The sequence below is a fragment of the Microtus oregoni genome, unplaced genomic scaffold, assembly GCF_018167655.1.
Source record: "Microtus oregoni isolate MIOR12 unplaced genomic scaffold, Mior012 000013F_ref0000133, whole genome shotgun sequence".
NCBI lineage: Eukaryota > Metazoa > Chordata > Mammalia > Rodentia > Cricetidae > Microtus > Microtus oregoni.
The window spans coordinates 3,077,399-3,099,304 of record NW_024543072.1 but is presented as its reverse complement, the minus strand read 5'-3'; the positions used below and the strand labels follow the sequence as shown (position 1 = coordinate 3,099,304).

General features: G+C 44.7%; 1 protein-coding gene across 2 annotated transcripts in view; it reads left to right on the top strand.

The window, feature by feature from the left end:
* Dcp1a (decapping mRNA 1A) overlaps window positions 1–21,272 on the top strand; it is a 49,336-nt gene extending 28,064 nt beyond the window's left edge. The window contains exons 5-10 of one of the 2 annotated variants that reach the window (XM_041662377.1): window positions 1,829–1,967; window positions 8,410–8,523; window positions 12,336–13,094; window positions 14,251–14,316; window positions 17,046–17,264; window positions 17,493–21,272. In XM_041662377.1, the coding sequence (XP_041518311.1) occupies window positions 1,829–1,967; window positions 8,410–8,523; window positions 12,336–13,094; window positions 14,251–14,316; window positions 17,046–17,264; window positions 17,493–17,573 (1,378 nt within the window). In that variant the 3' untranslated portion in view covers window positions 17,574–21,272. The remainder of the gene's footprint in view (window positions 1–1,828; window positions 1,968–8,409; window positions 8,524–12,335; window positions 13,095–14,250; window positions 14,317–17,045; window positions 17,265–17,492) is intronic. The other variant, XM_041662378.1, reaches the window with a different exon arrangement.
* Window positions 21,273–21,906: the final 634 nt, after the last annotated feature.

Genomic DNA, 21,906 nt, shown 5'->3' with positions numbered 1-21,906 from the left:
GCACAAGACAGGCAGACTAAGCACAGGCTGAGAATGAAACCTCGAAAAGCAGAGGCAGGTGGATCTCTGAGTTTGAGGTCTCACTGGCCTGGAACCCACCACGCAAGCTAGGTTAGCTAGCCAGTGTGTCCCAGAGAAACTCCCTGCTTCTAATTCCCTGCTGTGGGGTTACAAGCATGCACCATCACGTTGTTTTGTGTATTTGTGTCTGAGTGTGAGTGTACATGTATGTGTGTGCACATGTAGGTAGAAGCCAGGAGTTAATGTCAAGCAGGTGTTATCTCTATCCTCCACCTTATCTTTTGAGACAGTTTCTCACTGAACCTGTCCCTCACTGACTCAGGTAGATTGATTGGCCAGTGAATTCCAGGGTCTGGTCTGTCTTGTCTCCACTTTCCCCCCAATTAGATTCCAATTCCAAGTGCACACTGCTGCACCTGGTTTCTAAATGGGTGCTGAAGATCCCAAAGCTAATGTCTTCACAGCGAATACTTTACCAACTGAACCAGCTCCCAGCTTTTTGTTTGTTTGGTTGGTTTTGGGTTTTATTTATTTATTATTGGTTTTTTCAAGACATGGTTTCTCTGTGTAGCTTTGGAGCCTGTCCTGGAGCTCGCGCTGTAGAGTAGACTGGCCTCACAGAGGTTCCCCTACCTCTGCCTCCGGAGTGCTAGGATTAAAGGTTGTGCACCACCACCACCCGGCAGCTCCCATCTTTTTTATGTAAGTTCTGGAGCTCCAACTGGCTTGCAAAGCATGGTTTGCGTAGCAACTGAGCTCCGTGTCTAGTCTTGCTTAGCTCTGCCATCTTTTTAAGACGCAGTATTGTTTAACCTAGTGTGAAACGATGACTGCCATTGCTGTGTCTCACATGGGAGTCTTGGGCAGGCTGTCCTAACTGACACTGAGTAACGTAGCCTTATTTCTGTTGCTCGTGTTACTTCTGTTTCTCGTGTCCTTTCAAAATGAGCCTTTTGCTACTGAGTTGTTTGACTCATTGCCTGTGAGATCTCAGTTAACACTGCCACATGGGACTTGCACCTATAAAATCTCATAGCAGGAAGGCCTAGTCATTGTAGTTTGTGACTGAAATCTGAATGTATTTTTAAATTAGTTGCATTATTAAAATTTATACAGGAAATAAAGTACCCATGTGGTCCCCATCCAGCCTTTAGTTCCTAACAATTTTACTGAAATTGCTCAGTGACTTCAAACCTTTTCTTTGGTGGAGGATGCAAGGAGCAAGGGTGTTATTTAAAATGTAAGCCTGTAAAAAGAATTGAAGACCCCAACCCTGTCCGTGGCATTCTTAACTTGAGACTTTTGCCTTCGGAACATAAATGAAGAATTAAATAGTGCCAATAAAATATAATACATACCCATAACTACCCTGAGTTTGGTCACCCGTTCAGCACAGAGCCTTTTGTCTGCTTGTAGAGAATTCACCAACAGCCATTTTCAAGGCTAGTTCACAGTATCCTGCTTGGTTTTCCATGTCTTAGTAATGTCCATTCATCACTTACTCCTACTGACTTTGAATTACTTTTGGGAGATAAGGAGATGCTTGAACGGATTTCTTAATGGACCCATTTTTACCACCTCCAGAAAGGGGTTCTATTTTTGTCTACTTAAGGTAAGGGGCTGTTCACTGTTTTGACTAAGATGGTGACATGATTAAGTCATGTATTTTCTGGAATGAGGTAACCAAGGTTCTTTATCTATTGCAAGGACAGTGTCTTGTGACACTCTTACTTGGAAAGTCGACAAGAGAGTGCCAGAGTCCAGTTGTGTGACGTGGTCTTTCTGAAACCTGTTTCTCCTCCTATAGTGTGGTAGAAGAGGAGACACGGCGATCCCAGCAGGCTGCTCGAGATAAACAGAGTCCCAGTCAAGCCAATGGCTGCAGCGACCAGAGGCCCATTGACATCCTGGAGATGCTTAGCAGAGCCAAGGATGAGTATGAGAGGGTAAGGCTCTCTGGGTGCTGACCAGGGAATACCAAAGGAGAGAGAGCACCCTGCTGGAGTCTTGGAGATGGGCAGAGTCACTCCAGAGCCCGCAGCAGTCCTCAGTTTAGAAAAGAACAGGGTCTACAAGATCAAACCTAACAGACTGAGGACAGTCCGCTTCTCCAAGAGTGCGTGGTTAGGGAGGAATCATACAATTCGTTCTCTGTTCTGTGATCATCTTAGCATTACTGTGGGAGAAGATGGTCATGGAGGGTAGAGGCTGGTGCTCAGCGGGTATCTCAGGGAAAGCATCACAGCGCCTTCTCACCCCTGCAGTCCTGTTCAGTGCTAGATGACCTTGGGAATTTATGTGGATTTTTGAAAACAGTCTGGTAATTTGTGCTCCTTAATAGTAAATGGCACATTTGTGTTCTGTAATTGAGCCCATCATTTGGAATTTTGCTCAAATGTGACACTTTTCTGAAATTCGGTGTTATCTATCTCGTTTGTTTGGAGGCGTGACTTTTTTTTTCTCTTTTTTTGGGGGGTTGAGGGAGGTGATTTGGGAATAATTTGTCTCCTAGTTGTTTTTTGTTTTGTTTTTTTTGGGGGGACCGGGTCTCACTGCTTAGTTCTGACTGGCGCGGACTGTCCTTGAACTCCCAGAGATCCACCTACCTTTGCCTCCAGTGCTAGGTTTAAAGGTGTGTGCCATCAATCTGACTGTCTAATTAGTTTTACTTTTGTTTTGTTTTGTTTTTCTTTTGGCTTAGGTTTTACTTTTTCGAGACATTTCTGTTTGTAGCCCTGACTGTCCTGGAACTCTGTAGACCAGGCTGTCCTCTAACTCAGAGATCCACCAGCCTCTGCCTCCCATGTGCTGGAATTAAAGGCATGCACCACCACCAACTGGCTAAATCATGATTGTTAAAAAAATCAAATAAAAATAAAATTTGAGGTTTGTTTATTTTTTTGTTAAAAACGGCTTGGTCCAAAGGTTAACTAATTCTCCATAGATCTCGTCTCATGATACCTTTGCAATTCTCGTTAGCTGTCTGTGTTCATGGGTGTTGATCATTACTGCCTGAGTAGGACAGATGTTGCGAGAAGTGGCCTTGGCTTACATCTCTGGCTGAGAAACCACAAAAGGAAAGAAGACTTCTTTTTTAAATGTTTTAGCACTTTTCCTGGAGTTGAGCATGCTCTCCACTACTGCACCCAACCCCTAGACACTAGAAACACTAGTGTCAAGTGCACGATCTGAAAATCTGATAAGGTTTCTATTTTCAATTACTGCAAAAGCAAATCATACAGAAAGCATCTTCTACTGAAAAAAAAATGCTGGAATACATAAGATGTTATGCAAAGTTAAATTCAAATGAAATGCTTGAAGATTTCTTTTTTTTTTTAAATATTTATTTATTTATTATATATACAATATTCTGTCTGTGTGTATGCCTGCAGGCCAGCAGAGGGCACCAGACCCCATCACAGATGGTTGTGAGCCACCATGTGGTTGCTGGGAATTGAACTCAGGACTTTTGGAAGAGCAGGCAATGCTCTTAACCTCTGAGCCATCTCTCCAGCCCCCTTGAAGATTTCTTATAGGGTTTTCTTTTTGTTTTTAAAGACTATAAATAAGCAGAGCTTCCTTAATAAAAGCTCTGCTTTCTGCCTTGTTTGCCTGTTTTGACATATGGAGCTGCCATTAGAAATGGCTCTGGATCTTAGTGTGTGGATGACTCTTCCCCAGCAGCACGTAGGCAGACGGTCTCTCTGTGTCTTCTTGGTGGATTTAAGAGAGTGGCAGCCAAGGGCAGGAAGGATAGGCAAGGCCTCAGGTTTAATGAGATTCACTTTCAATTCTAAATCTTCCCTGTTCAGACAGTTTATATAAGATAATCATCTCTTCCTCCCCCCCCCCCCTTTTGGAGAGTCTCAGACTAACTCAAACAAGTGATCCTCCTGACTCGGCCTCCTGACTGTTGAAATCACGCTGTACACTACCACAGCAGTACAAATATTTCATGTAATGAAAGACAGCTAAAGCCACTGACTTTACAGCTAGCCCAGTTTACATTGCTTCTAGCCACAGGACATAATCCTGGATTTTGATTCTTTTTTCCAAGTTTTGTGGGAAAAAAAAATTTAAGAACAGTATTTTTAATTGTTCTTAATTGTAGGAATACCATTATTTTTCCCAGGCAAACAATTCATAATGCTGTAGAAAGCTTTATGTTCAACAAGTAGTAAACAAAAGGAAAGGGATGTAGTAATTCTGCCAGCTAGAAATAATGAGTGATAATTCTTGTGTCCTTCCAAAATTTTGTCCAAGTGTGTAGTTTATGTATGTTAGGATTTTTTTTGTTTGTTTTTCAAGACAGAGTTTCTCTGTGTAGTCATGGCTATCCTAAAAATTTACTCTATAGACCAGGCTGGCCTCGAACTCACAGAGATCTGCCTTCCTATGCCTCCCAATTGCTGGGATTAAAGGAGTGCACTACCACTCCCAACTGGAACTTTACATAAATAATACCCTAGAGATTTCTCTTAATTCCTTTTTGGTCTTTCAAGATAGGGTTTCTCTGTGTAGCCTTGCTCTGTAGACCAGGCTGACCTAGAACTCAATAGAGAATCTGCCTGCCTCTGCCTCCCAAGTTCTGGAATTAAAGATGTGAGCCACCACTGCCTGCCTTAAATCTTGTTCTTAAGACCTCAGCAATACAAACCCATAACTAAATCACCAAATATCACACTAATCTTCCCATAAGATTAATTACTTGAAATAGAATTAGTAGATTAGAAGATTTTCGTTAGGTGAGGCTCCAGATTCATCATGTAGTCAAGGAAGACCTTGGACTTCTGCTTCCGGTCCCCAAGTGTTATAACTATAGGCATGGGCCACTACAACCCGTTTTGAACCTCCTCAAAGATTTTGTGAAATATTATTATCCTTCAACAAATTTGTATGTGATTGGACATATCTCCTACTAAATTTTATGGCTGGTGGCCATCATCAACACAGAAAATGGACCTTGAACAAAGACTCATACAGGTGCCACGCCCTGAAGTGCCTCAGATCAGCTACTAAGGTGCCCACGAGGTGCCCGTGTGTCTGAGCATTATACCTGCTTTGAAGTGTTCTTAGGGACAGCATTATGTTCCTGAGTGACTTTTGAAGACCCTGGTTGAGTAAAATATTTTATGGCCTTTTACAGATCCTTTTCACCTTAACTCAGATGGGTGACATGGGTTGACTGTGTTCTGGAACTAGGCGTAGTAACACATGCCTATGATCCCAAGAAGGCAGAGACTGAAGGTCAGGGTTCAAGACCAGCTTTAGTTACTTAGTAAGTTTCAGGCTAGTCTGAAGGGACTCTTGTCTTTTTAAAAAAAAAAAAAAAAAAAAAAAAGATGTTCTGAAATAATATAAGAATTATCATTTGAATAGGAGAAATGCAGCATTCTATCTATTCAGTTAATATTTGAGTCCCTAGTCCTCAGTTGAGCATGTTTTTGAAAAGTATAATATCAAGAAAATTAACTTATTTTTCTTGTTAGAATTGTTCTGTTGCGTGGTGAAGTTTAGAGATGTTTCTTGTTTTGCTGTTTGTTTTTATTGTTATCCTGACATAGACAGTACTTAACAAAAGCTGGAACAAATCTCTAAACTGTGACTTAGGTTTCCAAAACATCATAACTGCATGTCCATCAGTGGTCATCTTTAAGGATTCTTGTGTATGTTACATTGCCTTGTGTTTATTTTTCAGTATTAAGATTTGAACCTAGGACCAACCAAAGATTCTTTTTTTTTTTTAATTTATTTATTAAACATTTCTGTCTCCTCTCTGCCACTGCCTCCCATTTCCCTCCCCTTCCCCCAATCAACTTCCCCTCTCTCTCATCAGCCTGAAGAGCAGTCAGGGTTCCCTGCCCTGTGGGGAGTCCAAGGACCTCCCACCTCCTTCCAGGTCTAGTAAGGTGAGCATCCAAACTGCCTAGGCTCCCACAAAGCCAGTACATGCAGTAGGATCAAAACCCAGTGCCATTGTTCTTGAGTTCTCAGTAAGTCCTCATTGTCCGCTATGTTCAGCTAGTCCGGTTTTATCCCATGCTTTTTCAGACCCAGGCCAGCTGGCCTTGGTGAGTTCCCAATAGAACATCCCCATTGTCTCAGTATGTGGGTGCACCCCTCGCGGTCCTGAGTTCCTTGCTCGTGCTCTCTCTCCTTTTGCTCCTGATTTGGAACTTGGGGTTTCAGTCCGGTGCTCCAATGTGGGTCTCTGTCTCCTTTCATCGCCTGATGAAGGTTAATATCCAGCAGGAGGAGTTTTTCTTTGGGTTCACCTTCTTATTTAGCTTCTCTAGGATCATGAATTATAAACTCAATGTCCTTTACTTATGGCTAGAAACCAATTATGAGTGAGTACATCCCATGTTCCTCTTTTTGGGTCTGGCTTACCTCACTCAGGATCGTGTTTTCTATTTCCGACCATTTGCGAAAAATATTTTCACTTGCAGTATCACTTTTTTTTTTTTGGCTTTGGTCATTTGAGACAGGGTTTCTCTGTGTAACATCCTTGGTTGTCCTGGAACTTGCTTTGTAAGCCAGGTTGGCCTCGAGCTCACAGAAATCTGCCTGCTTGTGAGTGCTGGAATCAAAGGGGTGCACCACCACGCCTGGTGCAACATCACTTTTAGCAAGTGCAAATTTAAGTGGTATTGAAATGGATTGGGGTGTCCGTATGCATGCACGTCCACATAAAATGAATTTTAACCAAACTATAGCATCTAATTCAAAATTCAGCTCAGACTGGTTTGTACATCTAAATGGAAAGAAACATCAGGCTGATCCCTGAGTTCTGGAAGGGTGGCAGTACATGCTTGTTACGCAAGCATGAGGACCGGAGCAGGACCCCCAGCTGTGGGGTTCAGGACAGTGCTGGGGAGGCAGAGACTAGAGGATCTCTGCGACTTGGTGGCTGTCCAGTATAGAAGAGTCTGTGAGCGTGACACCTGTCTTGATAAAGGAAAGAGTGACTGAGGACATCCAGCTTCAACCCCAGCCTTCATATGCACACATTTGCACACAAAATCCACATGTACATGCGCAAAAAAAAACTAAGTCAAGTGTGGTTGTCACACCTGTAATCTCAGAACGTTGGGAGACTAAGGCAAAAAGACCATGAATTCAGAATCAATCTGAAATGCATAGCAAGACTGTCTAAAAAAGAGAGAGGGAGGGAGGGAGGAAAACTTTTAGAAGAAAACAATATTTGCCAATTATACCCTGATTTGTCTTTGCCTAGGTATCTACTCTAGTGAGATGAAGCTCGTCTGCACAGTTATTCAAGCTGTGTTCATTACTGACTGGAGAGATTTTTCAGTGTGTCAAACAGTTTAGTGTACAGTGTGAGGACCAGTGTTTGATTCCCATCACCCCCATAAAAAAGCATGCCTTGTCAACCTGTACCCTCAACAGGTACAGGTGGGATGGAGGAACAGAGGCTTCAGAATTTTGGATTAAAAATTAAGGATTTGCTGGCCAACCTGTTTGGCCAAAACAGTGAGACGAGAGTGAGCCCAGGTTCATTCTGAGAGGGAGTGACCCGAAATCCTCCTCTGGCTTCTTCTGCACAGGTGCTCACCCATGTCCACACACATGATTACTACACATAGACAGATAGCTTTTAGGGATTGAAAGTGTGCTGGAGAGATGGTTCATTGGTCAAGAGCACCTGTTGCTCTTTCAGAAGAGCAACTGGTTCAGTTCCCAGGACCAACAGTTCACATCATCTTTAACTCCAGCTCCAGGAGATCCAGTGCCCCATTCTGACCTCCCCGCATATAGTGCACATACATACATGTAGACAAAACATTCATGCACATAAAATAAAAATCTTTAAAGGTGAAAATAATCCAGATGTTGTATGCTTGGCATTTGAAAAGGAACGAGCTGTTGGTATTATAAATTAGCTTGCATGAACCTTAAAGGCATTATGCTGTGTGTCAGAAGCCAGTGCTGTGCTTGTATTCCATTCTACCTTATGTAGCATTTTTAAAAGACAAAGCCATGGCAGAGAGCAAACTGCCAGTTTCTTGGAGTGCTCAGGGGCATGATCTCAGCGGACTGTCAGAGATGAGCATGCAGGTTGAGCTGTGGCTCCCAACAGTTAAAGGTGTCCTATGTAACTTAAGTTATGGAAAAATCTGGTAGAAAAATTATATCTTTTTCTTAAAATGAGTGATTAAAACCAAAATGATTGGAGCTACCATATATAGACATAGATTCTTCACTTTATAGAAATTTTATAGAAGTTATAAGAATTGATAGAAACATTATGAGGTTTTTTGCTTATTTTTTAATTAAGGAATTTTTTGATAACTTCAAATGTAAACCAAATTTTAGACAGCAGTCCTTTTTCAGATGATAGACTTTTTCTTTTAATTCTTTTCCAAGAATCAGATGGGCGGCTCAAATATCTCCAGCCCTGGGTTACAGCCAAGCACTCAGCTCTCCAATCTGGGAAGCACCGAGACTCTAGAAGAGACACCCTCTGGGTTACAAGATAAGGTTTGTACAGCTAAAGCCCTAGCCTTGTCAAAGTAACAAAGCAGTGACATTTTAGGATTTGAACCACTGGGCAAGCTTGGTTCATCACTTGTCTGTCAGATCATATGTGTGACATAATGACATGTCCCCAGCTCCTTCCCCAGGCCCATGAAACTCTCATCTGGACTGTGCAGCAGCCTCCTTTCTAGTCCCCTGGCTTTTGTTCTTTTTTTTTTTTAAACTTTTAATGATTTATTTAACTTTATTTTATGTGCATTGGTGTGAAGGTGTCAGATCTTGTGGAACTGTATTTTCAGACAGTTGTGAGCTGCCATGTGGGTGCTGGGAATTGAACCCGGGTCCTCTGGAAGAACAATCAGTGCTCTTAACCGCTGAGCCATATCTCCAGCCCCCTGGCTTTTGTTCTTGACACTGCTTCCTTTCTCTGTGCTTAGCCAGATGAGCGGAATGAGCTGCTAAAGCCTAGCTTTCGTGCCTCTGCTTTTACAGCTTCCCGTGGGGTCCTGTCTCACTCATAGCAATGGCCCACAAGACTCGACCTGACATCTACCTGTGCCAACAATTGTTTTCTCCTTGCCCACCTTGTCCCTGCCTCGTTACAGCACTCTGACCTGTGTGCATTTGGAGGGCACAACCACCTCAAATGCCATTCTTTAGACCCCACCTACCTTTTTATTTTATTGTTTTGTTTTGTTGTTTGGTTTTTGGAGACAGGGTTTCTTTGTGTAGCCCTGGCTGTCCTGGAACTCGCAGACTGGCCTCAAACTCACAGAGATCCTCCTGTTTCTGCCTCTTGCACACTAGAATCAAAGATACACACCACCACCTGGCTCATTTTATGTTGTAAGCAGAGTTTCTCCTTAGCTCGCCATGGCTGAGGAGACTAGCCAGTAAGTCCCTGTGACCCCACCCCTGCCTCGCACCGGGCTTAGAAGCCCAAAACTGAGCAGGAAACTCCCAAATGTGAAGGCTGTGTAAGCTGTATAGCAAGACTTTGTCTCAAAAACATGAAATAAACTAAAACTAGCCGGGCGGTGGTAGCGCACACCTTTAATCCCAGCACTCGGGAGGCAGAGGCAGGAGGATCTCTGTGAGTTCGAGACCAGCCTGGTCTACAAGAGCTAGTTCCAGGACAGGCTCCAAAACCACAGAGAAACCCTGTCTCGAAAAACAAAAAAAAAAAAAAAAAAAAAGTGAAACTATATCTTTTTTTCAGCTACTACCAAGGAATTATAAAATATTGAGATTTGGATTTTGTCAAAAGCTGTGTGATTGTCTAAAACAATTATAAATCCTTCCTCTGCCCCTACACAGAGACTATCTGTTTAGTAACACTGCCATCTAGTGCTGGGTAGAGATGATGCTGCCAAACCTTGGTATTGAATCCCATTTCATGAAGGCGGCTAAGGGGGATTTGGGTCAGTGCAGTGCTGGCCATGCAAGCATGAAGGCCAGAGTGTGGGTCCCAGCATCCACACGAAAGCTGGGCTTGCTGGTGCACTGAGGAGGCAGACAGAGACAGGCTTCTAGAGCTCACAGGGCAGCCGCTCTAGCTGAATGGTGAGTCCTGGTTCCTAGGGGACGACATAGGACATTGACTTGTGTCCTCCACAAACATGCACGTTACCTACGTGTGTATACCACATGAACTTGTCTGTATACCACAAATACAGCTCACAAAAAATGCATTTCAATTTCATAATACACTTGTTAAGTTCTCTTGGTAATATTTCTCTGGTGTGGTTTGTTTAGTTTTTTTCATATGATTTAATTATTCCTATTCTTTAACATAGAAATATGACTTCTTACCTGAAATTTCTGCAGAGTAGCCCTAATACTTCATTTTCCAAAATAGATCTAAATGTGCTGTATATACATAACAGTATGATTTTATAATCTACATTAATTTGCATTAATGAATATGAATATTGTTTTCCATTACTTTCCTTTGGTTTTGTTTAAGTTAACTTGGGCTGGATTGGGTTAGATCCTAGAGGATAGTTTCATCTAGCTGAGAACGCATTAGGTGTCTGAGGTACCTTTGGCCCTCTCCTCCTCCCCACTGTCCCCTGGGTTCTAGTGTACAGCTCTGCTCCACTCCCAGCTCAGTGGTAAGGACATTGTTTGGAATTTTTGTTTTATTTGATTTGGTCTTGGTTTTGGTCCAGTGTGGAACACACTGTGTAGGCTAGGCTTACCTTAAATTCAGACTAATTCTCCTACCTCCACTCGCCATCCAGGGTTACGGGCAATTCTTATCACACAATCTTGAACCATTTTTTTTTATCATAAAAATTTTTTTTAATTGCTGGACATTGAGCGATCAGGAAGCTGAAACATGATTGTTGAAAACTCAAGGCCCGCCTGGATACATCCCCCAAAGAGTATAAATGACCCAAGATCTTATATGTACATAGCTTGGTAGCAGAACTGTGAAATAATTATCACATATGGTTATGTGATTGGTTATGTAATTTTTGTCTTTACAATTCTGTAAATTTTCCAGTTAGTACTCAAGAATTTAACCTTGATAATTTTTATTTGGAATTTGGGCTCTAGAGAAGTAAAAGTATGAGGAAATTGAGCCATGTGAATTATTATTATTCCTTTTTACATCTACAATTTAAAAAGACATTTTGATGTAGCCTCACTGTGTAAGAGATCTTTCAGAGTTCAAGGCCAGCCTGGTCTGCATAGTGAGTTCCAGGAGAGTCAGGGCAGTAGAGAAACCCTGTCTCAAAATAAAATAAAACCACTCCAAATTCAGAATCTCACTTTAACCTTAAGAGCACAGCAAAAAGAGGAATAAAGAATACCCTCTGCACACACATGCTGGAGCAGGTTCCCTCTGCACACACATGCTGGAGCAGGTTCCCTCTGCACACACATGCTGGAGCAGGTTCCCTCTGCACACACATGCTGGAGCAGGTTCCCTCTGCACACACATGCTGGAGCAGGTTCCCTCTGCACACACATGCTGGAGCAGGTTCCCTCTGCACACACATGCTGGAGCAGGTTCCCTCTGCACACACACATGCTGGAGCAGGTTCCCTCTGCACACACATGCTGGAGCAGGTTCCCTCTGCACACACACATGCTGGAGCAGGTTCCCTCTGCACACACATGCTGGAGCAGGTTCCCTCTGCACACACATGCTGGAGCAGGTTCCCTCTGCACACACATGCTGGAGCAGGTTCCCTCTGCACACACACATGCTGGAGCAGGTTCCCTCTGCACACACATGCTGGAGCAGGTTCCCTCTGCACACACATGCTGGAGCAGGTTCCCCACCGAGCCCCTCCCCTTGCTCCAGTCTTCAGTGGATGGATGGGTCCCTGACATTTGAGGGCATGGAGCAGCAAAGGCCTCATAATATGGGTGAGATTGTTTCTGGTATTTAGGTTCCTGCAGTTCAGTGCTAGCTTTTTGTGAAGAACAGTATAAATTAATTTCTTAGACTTTGGTCCCCTTTCTTGCTGGAGTCATGTTCCGGTATGTCAGTAACAATGGGCACTTAAGCACAGGGAGCTTTGTTGTGATACCAGTTCCCTTCAAATGCAGCTAAGTTCACCAGGGGAACAAGTAAGCTAAACTATTGCCTGGAACTCCACAGTACAGACTTTGTTAGAAGCAGATTTCTATCCTTGACCTGGAGAGCCTTTGGTAGGTGCTGCAGAATCCTTCTGCATCCTAGGTTACCCCAGGCATTTTTTTCTCCTTGTTTCTACATATTTCTATGTAATGAAAAAGAATTTTGGTTACAGTTGTTCACAGAGAGTTCTTCCATTGTGTTGTTTGATTTTACTTTTTAGTCTGCTTCATCTGGGCACAAGCATCTGACAGTAGAAGAGTTGTTTGGAACCTCATTGCCAAAGGAGCAGCCAGCAGTCGTGGGTCTAGAGTCAGAAGACGTGGAGAAGCTGCCCGGAGATACAGCGCAGAAAGAGCCCAGTTCATTCCTCCCATTTTCCTTCGAGCAGTCAGGGGGAGCACCTCAGTCTGAAAACCTGGGTGTCCATGCTGGCACTCGCCACACAGTCCAGCCTGAAGCCACCACCCCGGTGCTCATCACTCCTGCCTCCATTGCACAGGCGGGTGAAAAGCATGCCCCAAGCTACACGATCCCGCTAAGCCCTGTCCTCAGTCCCACTCTGCCAGCCGAAGCTTCTGCCACACAGCTTCCTCACTTACCTCGGAATAGTACCTTAATGCAAGCAGTGAAGACCACACCTCGACAGAAGTCTCCACTCCTGAACCAGCCAGTCCCTGAGCTCAGCCACAGCAGTCTGATTGCTAGCCAGAGCCCCTTCAGAGCCCCAGGGAGCCTGTCGAGCACAGCTGGCACGCCCCTCCCAAGCGTTGATCTGCTCCAGAAACTCAGGTTGACCCCACAGCATGACCAAATACAGGCACAGCCACTTGGAAAAGGTGCAATGGCACCCAACTTTTCTTCAGCAGCTGGCCAGCTGGCCACCCCTGAGAGCTTCATAGAGCCTCCCTCTAAGACAGCAGCAGCAAGAGCAGCAACCTCAGCCTCCCTGAGCAACATGGTGCTTGCTCCAGCCCTTCAGGTAATGCGGGAAGGAGTGAAGGGATTAAACTGCAAGAGCCTTGGTTTTAAGTGATATGACACACTTGTGTGTCTCTGTGTGTGTGTGTGTTGTTGTACACTAGCCACCCCCACCCCTGCCCATGGTCAGTAGTAACTGAATTTGCTATAGGAACAAACCTGGGGAAGTTAGCATTGGGAGATGAATAAATTGTAAGTTAAGGAGTTTGAGTTTTGTTCTCAGACCTTGGAAGGCACTGAAACATTCTGAATGAAATATGCCGTGTTGGAGATGGCAGAAACAGGAGTCGGGCCATTCGTTACAGAATAAGCTGACAGTCACTTGGGCCTGAGCAGTAGGGGCCTGTGTCGGGCAGTGTGGACAAGGGTTTTTTTTAAATGTCCAGTCAGTGAGGCTTCATGGTAGAGTGGTGTAGAGGGGAGAGGAGCCGAGTTTGTGAGTGGTGCCTGGTCACAGCCGGAAGGGAGTGGAGTGACTGCCCTGTGACTGCTGACTGCATCAACCAGAAGGAGCATTCTGCTCTAGGGGCGGGCTTGTGTCGGGAGGTAGGATCCTGCTCTTTTCCTTTGCTGTGATAAAATACCAGAAGAAGCCTAGGGAAGGAAGTTTACTTTGGTTTCTGATGCAGAGGAAAAGGGTCTGTCCCAAGACTCAGTTAATCTGGAAGCTCAGGCGGTACCTTCTCCACGATCAGCCCTAAAAGACAGCACAACACTCTTGCATGCTGCCTGGCAGAAACATTTACATATGTGTAAATACTCACTTAGATGGGAATAACTGATTTTAAGATCTTGCTTTTGCAAAGAAAAAGAAAACTCACAGCTGCTTAAGAGGCTGAGGCAGGAAGAATGTAAGTTCAAGGCCAGCCTGCACTCTAGACATACAAACCCCAGAACTGAGGCTGTGGTCACTAGTACAGTCTGCCTGACTCGCAAGCCCTGAGTTCAACCCCACCACACTTCTTAGAGCCACCTGAAAGGTTCTGCCAGCGCATCTTCCCAGGGGACTCCACGGGTCCTCGGCCCAAAGCTCTCATGGTGGAGAGGAGTCCTTGGTTGCATTGCCAAGAAGTTTCTCTCAGTCTCTGAACCATTCCTTGTTGATAAGTAAGATTTGTCACCACTAACTGTCTGTTTTTTTCCATTAAACATTTCAGTCTATGCAGCAAAACCAGGATCCTGAAGTATTTGCCCAGCATAAGGTGTTGTCCAGCGCCGTCCCGGTAAGGATCCCGCCGTGTGTGTGTGTGTGTGTGTGTGTGTGTGTGTGTGTGTGTGTGTGTGTGTACATACATACATATACATGTGTGGAGGGCCAGCGATGACTTTAGGTGTCTTCCTGAGTTCTTCTCCACTTTATGTTCTGAGCCAGGGCTTCTGGTTGAACCTAACCAAGTTGCTGTCCCCACTTCCTGTGCACTGAGATTGCAGGTGGGCCACCACAGCCATCAGATTTTTTTACATGTTTCTGGGGATCCAAAATCAGGTCCTCTCAAGCTGACCTAAAGCAGACATGGCAAGCACTTCACCATTTCCCTAGCCCTGGGACTTCCTTTTCTCTGAAGAGCACATTGAACATTTTTTGGTTCTGTTGGTGTGAAGTCCACTCTTACCACCTTAGTGAAAGCTGAGGCGCTCAAGCTCCGACCTGTCGAGGTGTCCCTTCTAGAACTGAGATGCTGAGCCTTACAGACCTTCTGTTAACTCTAGGGAGACGTCAGCATTGACTGGGCCAGGCAGGTCAGCCATTGGGTGGGCCATCAGCCTTATTTGTAACTGGGTGGGTGCTGGGCACCATATCAAAACCTTGACCTGGAAAAGCAGAGAGTCCCTGCAGACAACCGCTGTGCTGCACAGCCCCTCACTTCTGATGGCAGAGCCTCCTAGGCCTGCACACTTCACCCCTTCTTTCCAACACTGCCATGGTTTTGACACGTGCTGTCCACCAACCCTGAAAGACACAGTTCTGCTGTGTCACTTGCTTGCCTGCTGCTGAGCCTGTACCCTCTCCTAGATTCAGAAGTTCTCCTCTGTCTGCTTCAGGAAAGCTTGTCCTCTTGTGGTCATCAGGAGATGCTCCCAGCCCAGTTCTATAGTAAAAGCAAAGAGCTGGAGAGTTGACTCAGCAGTTGCTGAGCACTAGTTCTTCTGGTACACAAGCATACATGCAGGCAAAGTACCCATACACAAATGGAAAAGCACACATAAAATCTTTTTTTTCTTCTTTTAATTGTTTTTATCGAGCTATATATTTTTCTCCACTCCCCTCCTACCCTCTCCCATGGTCCCCATGCTCCCAATTTACTCAGGAGATCTTTTTCTACTTCCCATGTAGATTAGATCCATGTATGTCTCTCTTAGGGTCTTCTTTGTTGTCTAGATTGTAAATTATAGGCTGGTTTTTTTGCTTTATGTTTAAAAGCCACTTATCAATGAGTACATGTGATAATTGTCTTTCTGTGTCTGGGCTACCTCACTCAGTATGTTTTCTAGATCCATCCATCTGCCCGCAAATTTCAATATGTCATTTTTCTCTGCTGTGTAGTACTCCATTGTGTAACTGTGCCACATATTTCTTATCTATTCTTTTTTTTATTTTTTATTTATTTATTTTTTTTTATTATTTTTTTGGTTTTTCGAGACAGGGTTTCTCTGTGGTTTTGGAGCCTGTCCTGGACTAGCTCTTGTAGACCAGGCTGGTCTCGAACTCATAGAGATCCTCCTGCCTCTGCCTCCCGAGTGCTGAGATTAAAGGCGTGCGCCACCACCGCCCGGCTTATCTATTCTTTAATTGAGGGGCATTTATGTTGTTTCCAGGTTCTGGCTATGACAAACAATGCTGCTATGAACATAGTTGACCACATGTCCTTGTGGCACGATTGAGCATCCTTTGGGTATATACCCAAAAGTGGTATTACTGGGTCTTGAGATAGGATGTTGTTTCCTAATTTTCTGAGAAACTGCCATACTGAAATCCAAAGTAGCTGTATCGGTTTGCACTCCCACCAACAATGCAGGATTGTTCCCTATACCCCACATCCTCTCCAGCATAAGTTGTCATCAGTTGTTTTGATGTTGGCCGTTCTTACAGGTGTAAGTAAGATCAAATCTCAGAGTTGTTTTGATTTGCATTTCTCTGATGGCTAAGGATGTTAAACATTTTCTTAAGTGTCTTTCAGCCATTTTAGATTACTCTGTTGAGAGTTCTCTGTCTAGGTCTATACCCCCCCCCCTTTTTTTTTATTGGATTATTTGTTCTTTTGATGACCAGTTTCTTGAGTTCTTTGTATATTTTGGAGATCAGCCCTCTGTCTGATGTGGGGTTGGTGAAGATCTTTCCCGTTCTGTAGGCTGCTGTTTTGTCTTGTTGACCATGTCCTTTGCTTTACAGAAGCTTCTCAGTTTCAGGAAGTCCCATTTATTAATTGTTTCTCTCAGTGTCTGTGCTGCTGGGGTTCTATTTAGGAAGTGGTCTCCTGTGGCAATGTGTTCCGGTGTACTTCCCACTTTCTCCTCTATGAGGTTCGGGCTCACATAAAGTCTTAAGGAAAAGCAGACAGTGGCTCAGATAAGAATCCTCAAATTCAGATGGTGGAAAGTGAAGGCCAAGCCAAGGCTGTCCTCTGGCTTCCATTCCTGCTCCATGGAGTTCACAGTGGAGTACACAGAGATTTTAAAAAGAGACCAGGAGTGTGGGGCACCTCTTTAATCCTGCACTTGGGAGATAGAATTCTGGGCCAGTCTCATCTACATTGTAAGTTCCGGGGTAGCAAAGGCTGCAGAGTGAGGCCTTCTCTAAAAGAAAAACGAGGATCTAAGAGTTTAGTGTTTAGCTCTGCCCTGTGCCAGTCTTGTGCTATACTAGCTCTGTCGTCACATGTCCCTGGTGTGGACTTGGACGCCTGCTCCTGCTGCAGTGCGAAGTAACTGCTGCTCTGTCGTTCCTCCACAGATGGCGGGCCCCCCGCTGGCTGCTGCAGCAACCACAGCAGTGTCCTCTGTCCTGCTATCCCCCAGTGTGTTCCAGCAGACCGTTCCCAGGTCCACAGACCTAGAGCGGAAAGCAAGCTCTCCCTCCCCGCTCACTGTTGGGACACCAGAAAGTCAGAGAAAGCCTTCCATTATTCTCAGCAAGTCTCAGCTCCAGGACACACTGATACATCTAATAAAGGTATGGAGGGGGTCAGCTTAGCTTCTAATTTTGTATCTTAGCAAAGTACAAATTCAGATGGCTGCCTGGGAGAAAGCCCACTCTTTCGGGGTGATGACTGTCACTGTCATTGTGTGCGTTTGGGGAGTTAGCCGCACCAATCATGTTTGTGTCCTCCTAAGTTGTCAGCAACACAGTCAGTTCTGAAGAGGTAGCTGACACTGTCTCCCCGTTTCCCGTCTCTTCCAGAACGACTCTAGCTTCCTCAGTACACTTCATGAAGTCTACTTGCAGATGTTGACCAAGAACAAAGACAACCACAATGTATGACTGGAGTACAGTCCATGTGAAGATGGAGGGCGCACCTCAGAAACAAGCAGGCGTCTTGTGAGCCATCTGACTAGAATGTGGAGCTTTGAGAAGCCTGAGTGTGAGCCTTTGAGAGAGCCTTGGTCCTTAAGGATGTTTTCTAGAACATTCTCAGTGATGATGGAGGTTTCACTGTGAAGCATCACCAGCAGACCTTTGTTTGACAAAAACAACAAAGCAGACCATTGTGTTGAGTTCCATGGGTGTGTATGGAAGGAGGAGCCACCAGCCTTGCAGCAGAGCTCAGTGGAGCCCATGCCCTCCCTCCACTTCCGGCCCTACAAGCTCTGAACTGAATGTCAGCTCCACAAAGTAGCTTCAAGTTTTAAGGATCAGAATTTAAGTTGATTCTTTAGAAGGTATTGTTCAAGTGAAGTATGTTTTCTATGAGCACCCGCTTGGGCCTTAACACTTCTGGGATTTCTTTGTGTTTCGTTACGTGTTCCTGGCCCCGCCGTGCTCAAAGGCCAGCGAAGCGTGGCTGTTTGGATAGGGCCCGGCGGGGCTCTGATGGAGGAGACACGGAACCCTGGAAGCAGAGTCTGGGCTGCCAAGATTCCAGTCCTACCAGAAGGCTCCACTTTTAGTAAACTCTCCAGTGGTTTGGAAGTGTCAAGTTTGTGTGTGAAGCACAGCCTTATTTTCCTTTTCTGTCTAAACAGTTAAAGTTATTGTTGATTGTTTCCTTAACGCTTTGACAAAAGGACCAGTGGACCGATCTGACAAAGCCATTCTGGTTCCATTCCTCCAGTGTGCTGAGAGCAGTTTTAAAGCTATGCAGGAAAGGGAGCTGCACTCACACTGCCCTTCCTTTGTGTGGAAGACGAGGCAGAGCACGCGTGAGCCGCCGAGCCTCCCCAGTGTATCCCGAGGCTGGGAGCTCTTCCAGCCCTGGGCGACTGTGAAGACGCTTTGTGATGCTGCTATCGATCTGCCATGGTTTCTATTTATTCTTTTATGGCATGTAATGGTGGTTAGTAATATTTTAATGTAGAATTTGATTATTTCAGCAATAGCAATTTTGAGATATTCTTTGAATGAAAAGTGTCTGTTTCTATGATACAAGTCATTTTGTAGTATTTAACCAATTAAGATGCACTGCTTACTTTCCTGAGCACTATTTAATGATGGGAAGAACCCAGTCGGCTCAACCAGCTAGCATAAGGATTTGCTGTGAATAATGCAGACAGGCGTGACAGTTCTGCGGGAGTAGTTGCTCAAGCTTTAATGGGAACTCAATCAAAGGCTCATCAATTTCTTTCTAGCTGAAATTTTAGATAATTACTTATTAATTACTTATTTTAGTTTGGTCTTAGTTTTTTAGCCTAGAGACTCCTTGGATCGGCTCCTGCCGATCTCCACATGCATCCTGGACAGTGTTTCTGCGTCTCGGTCCAGTGTCTCCTCTTGCTGTCTATCTAGTTTTGTGTGCAGTGTGCAGAATTCAGGGAAGCCTACTTTTTCGTACTCAATTAGGGATAGTTTGTTTTCATGATAGTGTATAAATTTAGCAACCAAAAATTAATTGTCCCTATGTCATCTAAGGAAGATAAAGTTTAGTGAGATGACGTGTTGCTGACAGTAGGAGGTGCTGGTCAAGGGACCACGGGGCTGTGCTCATAAAGGGAACACTCTGTAGGTGTGATCGCCCGGGTGGGGCTGCAGTGCACATCAGTGAACGAGAGTCAGCGTCCTCCTTCCAGTAGGAGTTTGAGTTTAGTGATGCTTTTGAGTGTGTGTGATATCAGAGAGAAGAGTGGGTGCTTAGAGAGCACCTGCAATCAGATCTGCTACTTTTCACCCTGAATCCTAGGAATGACTAAGACAAACCTGAAGTAGAATCTCCTAGAAGGCTTCCTCAGTGTAAACAAACTTCCAAGTGCCGAAGTGATGGAGACTTGAAAAGGGTAAACCTATTTCAACTCTCAGATTTATATATTCCAAGCATTTACTTCAGATTCAGAAGCCAGAAGTTCCAGTTCATGATTACTAGGATGTCAGGCCAGAATGAATCCTCAGAGAGCCAGGCCAAGCCTGGGTAGTTGCAGTTGGATGAGCCTGGCCTCAAAGTCAGCTCCATTGCCTTATTCCTCATTCAGGCGTACGATCGAGAAACTCTACTAGCATAGCTTGCATGTTTACAATGTCTTTGCTGGAACCTTAGCTGAATTAAAAGGGACATTGGAGATGCTTCTTGCTAGGTTGGCAGAGTCTAGGAGACCGCATTTAGGCCACTATGTCCATCTGTGTACACATCCCATCCCTCACCCCTACGGTCAAAGGGTCTGGGACGAGCAGCCCAGAGTTCGGAGTACAGTGTGTCTGGGGTGTCACCAATGAGTGACTCTGCTCTTATTTTTGTTGTACTTAATGTCATGTCTTTGAGTGGGTGTACACCCCAGCTGACCCCACCCCAGTCCAGTTCCTCTCAGACAACCTTGTTCCCAGTTATACACCTTTCCTGGGCCCCATGACGCTTGCCACTTGATCTACTTGACTTTGAGTCCTAAGTCTCAAGTGACCATGACCATCAGTATCAGGAGAGACACCCCTGCACTCTCCGTATGGACTGTCCACAGTTTGCCCTGGACAGTGGTGTTTCTTGCAAGGCCTTGGCCCAGGCTTGGCTTAGATACCGATGAGCAGATTTTGCATGTGTGAGCATTGGTTCTGTTTGTTGTCAATCTTCTAGTGGGGATTATCAACACTACTGAACCCACAAGTGAGTAGTCTTTTGAAACCATGCAGCTTTATTATTCTCCTTCCCCAAAGAACATTGTTTGGAGTTTTCTCATTTCGGTAGTAGAGGCCATAACTGCCATTGAGATACTAACGATGCAAAAGAAACTGAAGGTGCCTCACTGCTTACAAAGCAGACTTAGCCATCGCGCTGTACCGTGGAGGGAAGAAAGGACTGGGCACAGCAGGACCCTGTAAGGGCCATGGCCTAAGTCCTGTGTCCTTGTGGCACATCTACTGTGGACCATGAGTTTGTTCTTGCCTGCCTTTGGTTTTCTTCCGTTGTGTTCAGAGCATCTAAAACCAACAGTGCCCCTGTTTTCAAGAATCCCGTGTTTGGGTCTGCGCAGAACTCCTTACAGTGGACTTCAAAGGCCATGTCTGAGAGCATTTCCCCAAGCAGCCTGGGCCTCAAGGAGACTGCTGGGGATTTGGTTTGGGGTTATTTTGCTTTGTTGTCTTTTCTTCAAGTTTCAGCAGGCGAGATGTGCAATGTTTCCCATGGATTCAGATTCACCATCATTCTTTAAAATGCTGCATTGCAATATCGATCACTTTGAAGCGGGGAAAAATGCAAAGTTGTGTTTCCCTTTGATCTGTGAATCCTTAGGGAGCGAGTTAGCGCACGTGCTGTGAGTGGTCCTTCCTCGTACTGCTTTGGCCATGTGGCTCTCATGACTTTCCATTGTACCAGGTTCTCAGCTCTTTCGAGGAGACGAGAAGCCCTTCGCTACCGTGAAGCTTTTGTTCCATGAGCGCGATGCCACCTCATTAACCTTTTTAGTGGTGTGGGTTTCATACCATCTATGTATGTTTGCAAATATTAAGTTATTACATGTTTTAAAATGAGCATTTTTCATCCTAAATTTTATATGTTTGCAAATATATTTTTTTAATAAAATTTCAAAACCAAGTTTTAGCACCTACTAAAAGTTCCAATTGTGTTTTTATTTAGTTTGTATAAATAGGAACTGTCGAATGAGTTGTACCTTGCCAGAGCCCCTGTACTGCTCAGGTGGCATAAGGGCAGGGAACAAAACCAGCCAAAATCAAAAGACAAGCCATGTATGCCTGTTTCAGCTTCTATTTCTCCAGAAGTCCGGCCATCAGAAAACAGGCACGGGTGTGTGATGTGGGGCTGAGCTCTGTGGCTAAGTGCTTGCTTCACAAGCATACAGACTTGAGTTCAGACCCTCAGCAACTGTTTTGTTTGTTGCCAGTGTGAAGACATGCCTCTGATCCCAGTGCGGGAGAGGCAGGGACAGCTGGATCCTGGGAAGTCACTGTAACCCTTTCAACAGCTCCAGGGTCAGTGAGAGACCCTGTCTCAAAAGAATAAAGTAGAAAAGTGATTTAGAGAACGTGGTGTCAACCCCCTGGCATCCATACACACGCACACACCACACAAAGACGTGTGTATACCAGAAGAGGTTTAGTGTGCCTCATGACCACAATACAGCATATTCCGTTTAGATCTGAACTGACTTTCTTTGTAACTAGAATTCTGCCAAGTTTCCTCTTTTTAAAAAAAAAAAAAATTTAGTTTTGTTTTTAA